Here is a 13,272-nt window from a genome sequence, read left to right on the forward strand (position 1 = left end):
CCGTAAGGGATGTGGCCCACCCCACCGTGCCTTCAGAGGAATGCTGCAGCTCAGATGCTTTCTAAGAAATTGGGAGAGAATAGCCAGCAGCATCTTCCTGTCATACGTGGGCCCAATGGCAGAGGCTGAAAACACCAGCTAGAGGACCTCCCTGAACTTGATCTCTCCAAGGAGCCTTCCCAAATATTAACTCATCCATGAGGAGCAGCCTGGGAGTGTTTGAAGAGCAAATCATTAGAGTTCCATCGAGTAACTATGTCAAAACTTGCCCAGAAGCTCGACTCTCAAGGAGGTAGCTTGATTAAATGATTAATGATTTATTGCCCCTGTGTTCATTATGTGAAGCAAAAGTTCTCACCAGGATGCTCTCACTCTCTTTCTTAATTTGGGAGATGTCTTTAGCTATTTATTTTACAAACTAGAATCACACAGCCCTTTTGTCGTCACGTTAAAAATGAGAGTACAATCTGATTATTTGTAGAGTGCTTATTTTAAGATAATTTGGACCAAATTTAGTGCTTATTAGCAATCAGCCCTGACTGCAAAGGCAGTTATAATTTGGAAAGTTTCCATGCAAAGATAAGGAAAATGATGGTAGGAGCTGGTACAAGCTGTATTAAAGTAAGGTCTATGAGACTTCTGAGGTTACAGTATCATTTTGTATGTCATTTAAGTAACAGTGCTTTTTTACTCCTCACTGTAGTGGAGGTACACTAAACGGAAGTATTTAACTGTTACAGAATCATCTGCCAAAGTCCAATGAGACAGTGTGAAACTGTAAGTAGAGTTTCCAAAGAAGTATTTTTTGACAGCTGTTTGCTGCAGCTTCCATCATTCTGGAAGTCTGGTGAACGCACCATTCAACACCCAAACAACTCTGTGTAGCACAGGGAGAGCTAAGTCCATTTACCTATGTAAGCAGATCTCTATTGTCCCTAGCATCCCTGAGTCTGGAAGGAGAGGAACTTCTGTTCACTCCTCACGGTACACTTCAGGTTGTGTATAATTCAACTGACTGCTTCAGCTGGCCTCACGTTTCCTGCGTAGTCTGTCAATGTACTACAAAACACAGCAGAAAAATGACAAACCACTGTTGGCGCTTGACATTGCCTAGAGAAGAGGAAAACCTGAGGAGAGCAGGCTGAAGTTCAGAAAAGTCAGCATTACCAAGCATGGATAATTCTTAATGAAGGAAGAAAATCAGCAGGAACAGCTCCAAGGGAAAAAACTAATAATCAGTAAGCTTCGCAGGAGTTGAGCGTGCCATGTGAAACTGCCTCTGCCGTTCTAATCCAAGTGGGTCTTTCTGCTTTCTTCTTTTTGACCAGGGATTCCCTGCCCTGTCTTTGCCTGAAATTCTGACCCTTTCAGCTCTCTGAGATGACCACGCTAAAACAATATTTCTGTGAACACAGTCCAAAATTATTCCACTCAGAAAATTAAAGTAAGTAGCATGATAAAGTTGAGCCTCAGCTCCATACAAATTTACAGTTGCCATTGTTGTCAAAACTGCTTTGATGTTAGCAATGGCTGCACATTTTTGTCATAAATTCATTTTAGAGAAGGCAATTTACCCAGATGTTTGTTTGCATTTAAAGGGACAGGGAACACAAATCCTTCGCAAACACAAATACCCATCTCCAAAGTCTTAGCCCGGCATTTGAACTGATCAGATTGTAAGAAAAAAAATGAAAACAACATTTTGGGAACAGGTCTGCCCTCCCAAAACCAAAGACACTTTACAGGTCATATTTAGCATTACCTGGTACAGAAAAAACCCACATGTCTGGCTCTTGAATGAAATATTCTAGTGTAAATATTAAAAAAATCATGAAAACATGTAACCCTGATTTAACTGCAGATAAAATACCTTGTTTCTCCTCTACATCCAGACACGTTTTTTTCATGCTTCATTTTGGGTTTGAATCTTGACATTTTAATCCAGATTTTTAAGACCTTGGATGAGTTTACTCCAGTGAATTCCGCTGCCACTGCTCACAGCCGGTAGGTGTTAACCCAGCAGGAAGCAGGTTTATTAAGAGCTCATCAGCAGCTGCACCAGCTTGGAGGCACACTGCTGACCATGGACGATCACACGCTACCACTGCAGATTTTACACAGATGACTGCAGAGCACTTTGGGTTGTGTATGTGGTAGAATTGATGTAAATACTGTAGTAACATGAAAGTTCTGAAAGGAATCTGTACCCATTTCACAGAGTGCTTAGTCTGCAAAATTGTGTGGGACTTGCAGCTGCTTCTGTACTTTCTCCAAATGTAAGTCAAGTTGCCCAGAACAGCAGAACCCTGGGTCCCTTTTCCAAAAAATACACAAGCAACACCACACGGTGTTAACTGCTGCCAGAATGCAATCTTCCACAAAGATGACACTGTGTATACAAAAGATGGTGCTGCTGGACAGAGAACAGCATTCCTCGGCTGATCTAGCTGCAGTAGTACCAATTTGCAGAAATAAACTATGAAGAGTTGCCAGCACCATCAGCAACAACTTCTTTCCCCTGTAAGGACAGAGCTTCACTACAGAGCTAAGCTATGATTAATTGCTGCTGGAATTGGTGCTCATTCTTCCTTCCTTTTTTCCAGCTATGAAATCATGCCACTCCCCCAAGTTCAGCACTGTCGCTTGCCTGACTTTTCAGGGAGGAATCCCAACAGAAAACCAGCCACTCGAGAGTGGATCAGGGGTATTTCTCGGGGGAGGGCACGGCTGGTGGCTCCTCTCTGCTACTGGAGATCTGATGAAAATCAAGAAACTACTCTACTGAGTGAGGCAGGCATCTGACCCGCTTTCTCTGTGACACTTGCAGCTGCGGAGCACACCAGTGTCTCTTACATTTTAACATATTAAAGGGCTGTTTCTGATGGTCTCTTGAAAGTAGACTCAGTTGTTAGAAACCAGACCTGGGTGCAAGAACATGCCCATTTTGATTCGTACATCACAGTTTTCTGCTGTATAAGCCTTCCAAGACAGGAAAGGCTGAAATTCAGAAACTGATTCCAAGCTGAGCTGACTGCAGTGTAAGAACCAGACAGCACAAACGGGTGCACACCCTGCATGTCACCTGCTGGGAATGGAGCTCTTGTGCACAGCCACAAAGGGCCAGCAATATTTCTGCTACCGAGTGCTGAAGCTGTGCTGGAATGTGAAACACAGCAGCCTCCGAAAGCACTGGTGCTGATACCTAATGAAACGTGTTGCAGTGACCAAAACCATCCCTTCTAAGGGCTCTCTGCTGCAAAGCACAGGACATGAGGCTGCCATTGGGCCTGCAGCACAGCACCACAGGCCGCTGGGGCAGCGCAGTGAAGGGTTACCCCAAGTCCAACTTCTAAAGACTTTTTTTTTTTTAAGCATTACTTCATTTTCATATGATGATTATGAAAAGTGATTTAGCACATTTTATTTTCTGAATAATCTATAGCCACCAAGATTACTTGCTTCCCTCGTAAAACGTTCTTGTGGTTTTGCAATTACGTTTTTTGCATTTTTTAAGGTAACTTTCTATTCAGTTTCCACTTCATTATCTCTCTGCATTTCAATCACTCGTAATTAAACAGAGACCCTAGTATGCCTCCTGTTTTCTACCTCCTCTAAAACATACTTGTGCAATTAAACTCTCCCCTAGTATGGTAGCTTTTCAAACTCATCATAGTTCATCTTTAGGGCATGTTCCCAAATAGTTTCTGAGGTTAGAGGATTGCTAATAATTTCTCAAAAATTTTATATAAATGAGTTCATGTTGAAACTATCTATACAGATTGCAAGAAGCTTGTTATTCTAATTTCACTCATCTGGGATAATGAAGTTTTCATCTGTCCAACTGCATATTGAAGTAAACTGGACAAGTTTCCCTGGCAATGCCATCAGAGATACCTGTTATTGTTCAAAGGCAATTGACACTGCTAATAACAAATGTAATTCATTTAGTACGGAGGAAAGACCATCCTCAGGAAAAAGAAAAGCACTGTACTTCATTCCAAAATGTTACACTGGAAAATCCACTTTACATTAAAAAATATGACTACACTATGGCAGTAATGAATAGTGCCAATTTTAAACTATCAGACATACGGTGTTTCTGGTCATGTAGAGTGACAGAAATTTCCCTGTATTTACATTATCTTAATTGGGGAACACAGTGAACTGAGTGTGGTTTGCTAGTTTTAGTTCTGACACAGGTGGAGTTCTCTATTCATTACAGAAATAGTCAGTGGATCTTTTCCACTTCTTTTCTTTATATTGCTATTTATAGAAAACGTTTACAAATTCCTAAGTTCCAAAAGCCTGCTGTGGATTGTTCTCAAAAATTCAGCATGTCAGGAATCAACCCCACTGACTTAACCAGGAGACAATTAGGTCAAAACTTTCCTTTTTTTTTTGTAGCTGGTTAAAAAAATGAAAAATATGAGTGAGTGTTAAAAAGCAAGTGCCACTTTTTCTGAAGTAGTCATCTTTAATTATAATTAAAAATAAATACCATATTTATTTGAAAAATCTTTTTACTTACAAGTAGAATGATAGAATCATTTAGGTTGGAAAAGACCTTTAAGATCATCAAGTCCAACTGCTAACCCAGCACTGCCATTATCTTAATGCTTGCTTATGTGGAAAATACTTAAGGAAAATAGCCTGCACATGAACTTGAACTTAAATGCTTTAGCTACCCTCTGCACAGAGTTCTTTCTCTACTTAATAGCTTTTCTAAACAAGGAAATGACTTGGAAAGGCTCCCAGTGCTACTTCTAACTTGAGCACCGTTGTGCAGCTTTGCTTAGCAGGTAAGCAGTTAAGCTCCACAGCTTAACAAAATCAAATGAGGGAGCTACTAAAACTTGAAAGAGGAACTCTTTAAAGAAAGTAAAAAACTCTTTTTTTTCTATGCTCTCATTTTAAATCCCCTACAACCTACATAGACAAATCACTCCCACAGAGAGAGAAAAAGAGATAGCAGATGTAACACAGTACCCAGCAAATCCACCTTGTTTTGATGGAAATGGAATTCCTTTATGTCTTAGAACTGCAAATAATTTATTATTTCTGCACTTTAAGTCTGCACCAAGTGCCAAGTAGGTTCATGGCTTATAAGCTAAATCTGGTAGTTTGTACTTAAGAAACTGGGAGTGTCTACACAGTCACTTGCCAGGACTCTACAAGCAGGCTGTGCACTGGGAAGCTTCTGTAATTTGCGTACTTGCCATTTTCTGCCTGTACTTCAACACACATTTACATAGTTTGGGTCTATCTCAGGAATTCTGCATGATCTTATTTAAAACTTTTGCCAGCAGCCTGTAATAAATCAGATGTTAGGAGTCAATAAAGAAATGCCTATCCAAGACCTAGCTGTGTATGTAGGAGAGTCACACCAGGGGAAAGGCTACCCCAAGTGGAGCATTAGTGCAGCTACCTCAAGATTTACTTCTCTCAGTGAATTTGTACTTCCATGTTAATACTTTAACTGTCAGCAATTTTGTATTCACAAAAAATCCCAGTGCACAAATAGAACAGCAGTCAATACACTCAATTCCAGTCTCTTACCAGTTATTCCAGACTTCAGAAAAATAATCTGTGTTATAGGTCTCTGCTTGTTTCTTTTCAAAACTTACCTGTTACGAGCTCTTTTACTTCTGCATCCACAGATTTTCTCAACAACCGCAGAAGGGCAGGTATCCCACCAACATTCTTCATTGCTATTTTGTTTTCATCAGTAGACTTCCCGTAAACAAGGTTTCTCAGTGCGCCGCAAGCATTCTTCTGAACTTCCAGGACTCTGTGATCCAAGAGATCAACAAGGTGCTTGATTCCTCCCAGCCTGCACACCTAGAAATCATAACATTGGGATCATCAGCACCCACTGCTTCCACCCATTTCATGCTCAGATTTAAAAGGCTTTTATTTTTGGTTGGTTTTTATAAAAACCAACACATTCCAGACTGCTTCAAGAAGAAATACTGTTGGTAAATCTTAATCCCTTGGTTGTTACACTGCACTGCAAACTCTCATGAACACTCGCATCCTTGTTGAAAAGGCTGGCGGAGATTTTCAGTCATTTGCTGTGCTCAAAGAAAAATGCTTACTGCTAAAGTTTTGCTTCCCAATAATGCTGGGTTTTAAGTCATTTCCTATACTTCAGAATATCTTTTAAGGGAATATTGGAAATAAGAAGTTGCAAAGATTTAAATGCCGACTGTTACACTTAAGCACACACACAAACCAGTTCAAACTAGAATCTAGTCAGTGCTGATGGCACCTCTGAAATTCTTGTTAAAAAGAAGACCTACTCTGCAGAAATTCCCTAAACCAAGAAGAATTGTTTATATTGATTGCTTTAAGCAGGTTAGTTGCATTTATTCTTTGTTCTATGTATCTTTAAAAAAAAATTTAACATTGTGTTTTGAGATCTCATTTCCACGTAGGACTTTTCTTTGTTCAAGATAATTCTTAATGATGAAAGATTAAGGTATTTTAGAATTCTGTAATATTTACTAAATAAAATATATGTTAAAGAGAGAACTACATGGCATTACTTATGAGATTAACATTAATTTTAAATAAAAAATAACCACCAAAAGGCTACCAAAATATTTTTTATGAACCTTTTTAAAAAGTCTGAGCTATTTTGCAATATAGATTAATCTGTTATAACCTGGGGTTGTTTTAACACAGCACAGTAACTTTTGTGCCATACGATTTCCGGAATGTGCTGGGGGGAGGTGGCACAAGGTTTTCCTAATCACTCCACACGTGCAGCACGATGAGGGGACCCTGTGGCGGTGAGAAGGAGACGTACCATCATTGCTGAATGCTTGGCTTACACAGGATGTGGCTCTGGCCAAACAGCCAGCAGAGATGTAAAACTTAACTGTCTAAGGGTTCTCTAATCCAGCACTACTGCACTTTGAGAGGCCCTTTTTCTATTCTAACCTGTACAATAACTGGTCTGGCAGCCACAAGGCTATTTGAAATAAACTGATGTGAACACGTTTTCATGGATTTTTGGCTTTTAAAATTCAGTGTCTTTTATTGGCCATATTTCAAGGAGAATAAAATTATTCTCAATGAAAGCATAAAATGATTTGGCTAAATCTCAGTTCAGTTGATGCTTTAGAAAACAGAATCTTCTATTACATTATTGAAAATTGCATTGGGTATCAAGATCAAGGTCAGTGTCTTTACTTACACCTTAAAACAGCAAAAATGAAGAGGCTTGGAAAAACCAATTGAACTGCAAGGTCTATGACCAGCACCAGATGTCATTTTTACCTGTCAAATCACCTCTTAAGTAGAGTAACAGAAATAAAATGAAAGACTGGTGACTTCGAAATTCTTAGACCACTGTTTAAAGTGTGTGTTTTTCAAAAGGAACTCTGTATTTACACGCCTAGATGTATCTACCCTGTAAGTTATGTACCCAGGGGACACCAAGTTTGGCACTGATCAGTTAGAGAAGCCACTGCTACACCAAAAGCTACCAGGAATCTCTACCTAAAGGCATTCAGTGGACCTTAAGCTTAAAGTTATTCACCTGGCGAGATTTCTATACTAGGAGATGAGTATTTACCTTACAGGTGATTTATTTGACACGACTACCTTGAGAGCAAATACTGCAGGATGCTATAAAAAAGTAATTTAAGGGTTGTTCTTTTTCAAGGCAAATAGTTTTTATTTCCATTACTAAATAATGAAGAAAAAAATAACAATGGCAGTTAAACCTCCCCCTTGTACATCAATGCAGCACATCAAACCCTATATCTGCCCTATGCATCCATGGTATGGATACAAGTCACAAATGACAAAGCAGCTTTATAATTTTTTTCAATCTGTACTCAAAACGTGATGGGATAGTTTTGTGTATATAATTCAGAATAAAACTGGACTAGAAATCCATTCTTAAGATTTGAATTTTGCTGCATCCTTGGCAGCTGTTCCTGGTTTGAACAGGCATTTCAGTTTCTAAATAAAAAATAAAAAAAATAAAATAAAATCAGAATTCTTGTAAAATGATATATTCATGAACTAATATATCAGTATTGTATCAGCAATGTAATGCAATGGTATCAGTATTTACAGGTAGACAGTCATTACCTGGAAGTGTCATTCATTCATTCCCTGTAGTTTCACAGCTAATTTAAAAATTCCACCCCCCAAAAAACCAGTTTCTTATGCTTACACCTTCAAGTTTTACCAGTGCAGGCACTCCAGACCATTTTGCTAGGTTTTTAGCATTCTTAATAGCCTGGCAAATTGATCTAGTCTTTACCACAGCATTAAAATAATGAATTTATATAATGAATGAAAAGACAAAAGCAGTCCTCAAATAAAGCTTTACTGAATTTGGCACTAAAATAACAACAACCCTTTCCTATTCCAAATAGTTCACTGTGCTGGCCCCTGCCCTGAAAGAACTGTGATTGCAGCTTCCCTATCATCCCAGACACCATCGTGAACAGCGCAGTACCTCCGTTTTCACTTTGTTGTCCCCAAAGCACAGGTGCTGGAGGTAGGCAGCTGCATTCGCCTGGACTGATGGGAACTGGTGCTGAAGCATGTGGATGACTTCAGGCAGTTCTGGATCTCGCCAAGCAAACTCCCTTCATTGGATGGACATTCAAGAGAAGGTGTTAGTTATAAATGTATGTTTATTTGCCAAGTAGAATTACTAGAGCATCTCGAGTGTTTTTCAGCAATTCTGATTCTGCTCTGGAGTATCAGGGCTAGGAGGAAAACCAGGTATATTAGAGTAATTATGAGTCACATCACCCTTTAGTCTTCCAAGTGGAAAAGGACACTTTACATCCAATATTCTCCAGTTACCCTGGTTGTCAATCAACACACTTGATATACATATACACTTGAGTATACCAACTCAAACACTGCAACCAACTGAGGCAGAATTTCTCTGCAGTTCCTTGCTGTGAATGTGGAGCAACCTTATCATAAGTAACTGCTCTTGGAAGCCAAGCCTGAACAGGCCAGCCAGAGTGCACAGCTAGCAAGCATTATTACTTAGATTACCTCAACTGGATTATCCAATTAATGTTGTTTAGATGAACATACCATTCAGTTAAATGAAATCAATCCAGTCTCTCAATATCTATTAAAACCCCCTGAAATATATTAATTTCTACTAATAAACAACAAAACCTATTAAAACCTGTGCTCTCATTTTTTGAGGCTGAAGGATAAGGCCAAACTAGAAAATAACTGAACCATGCCATGAGCCTTCTGTGAAGTGGGGAGCTAGGAGGATTTCGGTGTAAGACTCCAGTCAGACCATGACTATTAGCTGTTTGTTTCAAAGGTTATTTGGTGCCCTGCTGTCTCTCTTTGAGGACTCCCGAGGCACTACTGGAGCCCACATCCTCCAGAGCGAAGTGCTCTGTGCTCAGTTCTTTCTAAGCCTGCAGAGTGGGCCATGGGCTTCCCTAACTGAGGAGCCCCTGAGCGCTGCCCCCACAAACCGGCAGGCTGCAGACGACAGGAATTTCTAGCAATCACTGGCCCACACTGAAGATGAACAGCACCGTAAATCCCTCTGACCCTTGCGTGGATTAGGGTTTGATACTCGCATATTAATATATAAGGTTTCAATGAAGTGTGTCTCTAATAAATTGTCATGACAATATTAGACTTGTCATAGAATCATAGAACAGTCTGGGTTGGAAGGGACCTTCAAAAGCCATCTAGTCCAACCCCCCTGAAATGAGCAGGGACATCTTCAACTAGATCAGGTTGTCACATGCCCATGCTGTGTACATACATTTACAACTTCAAACTACTAAAATGTTAATGTGTATTCACTTTCAAGATGGCACATTTATATAGCATTTTTAAACTTACATTGTTTTGAAATGTAAGCAGGCTGGTCATGAAAACTTCATTCAAATAAATTCGGTATGTACTTTTGAATTTTCAAACCCTGATTCCAATTCCCATAAAGAGAAAACTCACTACAATATCACATGTTGCTCTGTAAAGTTACTCAGAAATATTTGGAATATATCAGTCAACTCTCATGAACTTTATAACTATTTCCTATAATAACTTCTACAAGAAAATAAACATGGAAGGAAAATGTCACAATAACTATATGCATGAAAGTTGCTCTTTCTTACTGTAACAGGTGGACTGCATTTAATTACTTTGGCTGTGAAGGTATAGATCTTAGCATCTACATTAGTCATGACTGTTTAAACAATGTAAAACTGGAATATGCTTAACAAATGCCACGTATACTCAAGGAACGTACTAAAAATCTTATTATGGAAAAAACGTGATCCTTGAAAGCATGAATGGACTTGCCTGGGGTCCTTCTGAATGCTGTCGATGGATGGAGACCGCGTGGTCCCGTCGTCGGCCGGCGTTGCATGCTGCAGCCTGTTGTAACTGGGCTCTGACAGTCGATACTGCACTGACCTGTAGGGTTCCGCATAGGTGGCTGTTGTGTTCAGAGCGTAATTATTTCTTTGGTATGTGAGTGTGCTACGCTGACTGGATGATCTCTGCAGATTTCCAACTCCTAGTATAAAATCAGTATTAAAAAACAAACTAGGTAACAAATGTCTATTGAAGAGGCAATGCGTGATCAAAAGCGTAAGCAAAAAAGGAAAGAATCAGTCTTAAAATTGTGTACTGTGTTCAACATTGAAAGCTATTGCCAGATTTAAGGGAGCAATTACTCAGTGTCCCAGGGAAGAGAGAGGTTAGTTACAGAGCTAAAGGTTTGGTGGAATCAAGCTTACGCTTCAGCTTGCCTCAACAAGTATTTAAATACAAAATGCATCTTGTGACATCAAGCAGAAGTCAGGATGCAAAATGTTTTCAAGGCTTATAATAAAATTCAATTACTAACAGTAATGTCAATTTGCGAACTGTACTAAAAAGGAAAAATAAGTCAACAAAAATGTATAGAGTTTAGATGGTATTTTCCTTTTCCTAACTCCACGCACATTTTCCCTGACAAGAAGCTAACAAGAGGATGATTTCAAAGATTAAGCTGGTTATTTCAAAAACAGCAACATGCATCTTCCCCACCTAGCAGAGCTGTTGTGGTGTCTTTTGTTCTTCCAAGATAACTGATATTAGGTAGACAACTAAGCAGAGAATTTCAGTTCCTAGTTATAATTCCCCATTGGCACATCCTGACAAACTTGTTTACTCTAAGTTGTAGAAGACCAGAGAATTGTGAAAACTGTTGCCTCCTTCAACATTCTGTGCTCTTAGTGTTTCAGTTACATTAAAAAACATGAAAAAGCAGCTTTCAAATGTGTGAAAATGTGACACATGACCCAGACGCTATATAGAAATATAGAAATATAAATATTTCTAGAGAGTTACTTAGTTAAACCTCTCTAATACTTTGGGAGGTTTTTGAAATTACTCCACTGTATAAATTATTGATGGATCTTAAAGAACAAACTGCACTGCAATATGTATCGCATTTCTTGTCACAGGCAGTCAGTTATAGTACTACTCTAACACCTAGACACTTTGTAATATACGAGTAGAAATTCTATGAAATATTATAGAAATATTTCAGTTTCAATATGCAACCTTCAGATGTAGCATCTTAACATGATCCTTTGCTGGGAAGTTGGGTAAAACCAGTATTTTTACTGTGAAAGTCGCAGGAGGCACTTTAAGTGTGCAAGCTACCATTTTAGTGATGAGTAATAAAAAGAAAAATATAAGAAAATAAAAAAGAAGAAACTCTATTTGTAAAAGAATGATGCACAGAGAATGCAAGAGGAAGCAATGCATTTTTTGTGTCATGAAATACGCTTTCCTCAGCTGTACCTGTGTGTGTGGTGTCAAACAGAAAATATTCTGCCTTTAAGCTGACACTGATACACAGTCCCAAGTATTTCTTGCAAACACCACAAATGCTTTTCAATTCCTGTTGGTTATTTTCAGTCCTTCAAGCCTAGTTTCTGCCTCCATTAATTTATAACCTCTGGCTTTTCCTTTTAAATTGGAATTACATATCCATATCATATATGTTCTCCTATGCGCCGCAGGTTCCAGAAAAACTCCAGTGAGTAAATCAAGCATGACTTTGGACACAGTCACCAGAGGAGTTGTGGAAGCCCTCTACCCACCTGACCCTGTTCGATACAAGGCTGACTGGGATCCCTGGTGGAGCTCAATCGTTCCGTGATTCGGACTGCAGTACACGGGGCTGTAGAAAGTTCTGCCTTCATAGATGGGAGTGATGTGCAAGTCAGGAGATACAGCTGATCGTAACTCTTGTCCTAGCTGGCTATGTTGACTAGCATATGAACTCCTCAGGCCTGAAACCAAGAAGAGGAAGATATGTACATGCCCTATATCAATTAAAAATAATAAAGCTGTCATGCTTGAATCTTTCTTCTTTTAGCCAACATAACACTGAAAGATTCCTTGACAAAGAAGCATTTCTTTGATGGAAAGTTTTGTCCATACACTGACAACACTGAAGTTTTCCAACTCAAGTGTTTTGGTAGCATTTATAGTTGAAAGTCTAAAACATACAGAGTAAAAGGCAAGTCAGCATGTGCGGTTCACAGCTTCAGCCATGACAAGGTAAGCTGGGAACCCAACAGAAATTCAGCTGTGAAACCGGCACAGCCTAAAGGGGGTCATCATCCTGAAAATGAAACAATATATAGCAGCAAGAGCAAAAGTCTTCTCAGTGGTGGCAGCACCACCCCTTCCAAACTCACTCCAGGTCCTTCTACTCTTGGCATTCTTCATTTATTCTGTGATTTCACCAGTTCTGTTCTTTTACTTAAATTCTTCAGAGTAAAGATGACCAAACATACTTCCCTTTGTATTACAGGAAGTAAGTGTGACGATCACATACATCCCACCTGTTCTCTGTCCAGCATTCTTCATTCATCCTCTCCTAGGCTGCTAACCTATTTTTTTCAATCTTACAACATAATTTATTGTCATCTTTCTTACCTAAAATTATATGCAGAGTTTATCTACAACACCAAATCATAAATTGTTAACATAGTTAGCAAATACGTATGCAACATATGGATAGTATAGCCAAGGCAAATGCATTTTGAAATGTTTAGTCATTCATAAATTCAGTTAGGACATAGAGCCAGCAACATTCCTGGGTTTAAAAGGTACTAAAAAAACCTATTTCATAAAATTAATACTGTTTTGCCCACTTTGGCACTACCATTGTAGGCACTACCACTTTAGCGGCTATCAAAGCAATAAAATGTGGTAAGTGAACTATGCAAAGGTAATGAAATGGTGGAG

At 39.1% G+C, this 13,272-nt stretch overlaps 1 protein-coding gene across 8 annotated transcripts in view; it reads right to left on the reverse strand.

Moving 5' to 3' along the window:
• The window catches only part of PKP4 (plakophilin 4), an 87,573-nt gene that overhangs the window by 16,368 nt on the left and 57,933 nt on the right, over positions 1–13,272 (reverse strand). For all 8 annotated transcript variants that reach the window (XM_030486508.1, XM_030486507.1, XM_030486506.1 and 5 more), the window contains 4 exons: positions 12,117–12,308; positions 10,321–10,537; positions 8,477–8,609; positions 5,625–5,838 (listed from right to left, as the gene is read on the reverse strand). In XM_030486508.1, coding sequence (XP_030342368.1) covers positions 5,625–5,838; positions 8,477–8,609; positions 10,321–10,537; positions 12,117–12,308 — 756 coding nt within the window. The remainder of the gene's footprint in view (positions 1–5,624; positions 5,839–8,476; positions 8,610–10,320; positions 10,538–12,116; positions 12,309–13,272) is intronic.

The sequence above is a fragment of the Strigops habroptila genome, chromosome 5, assembly GCF_004027225.2.
Source record: "Strigops habroptila isolate Jane chromosome 5, bStrHab1.2.pri, whole genome shotgun sequence".
NCBI lineage: Eukaryota > Metazoa > Chordata > Aves > Psittaciformes > Psittacidae > Strigops > Strigops habroptila.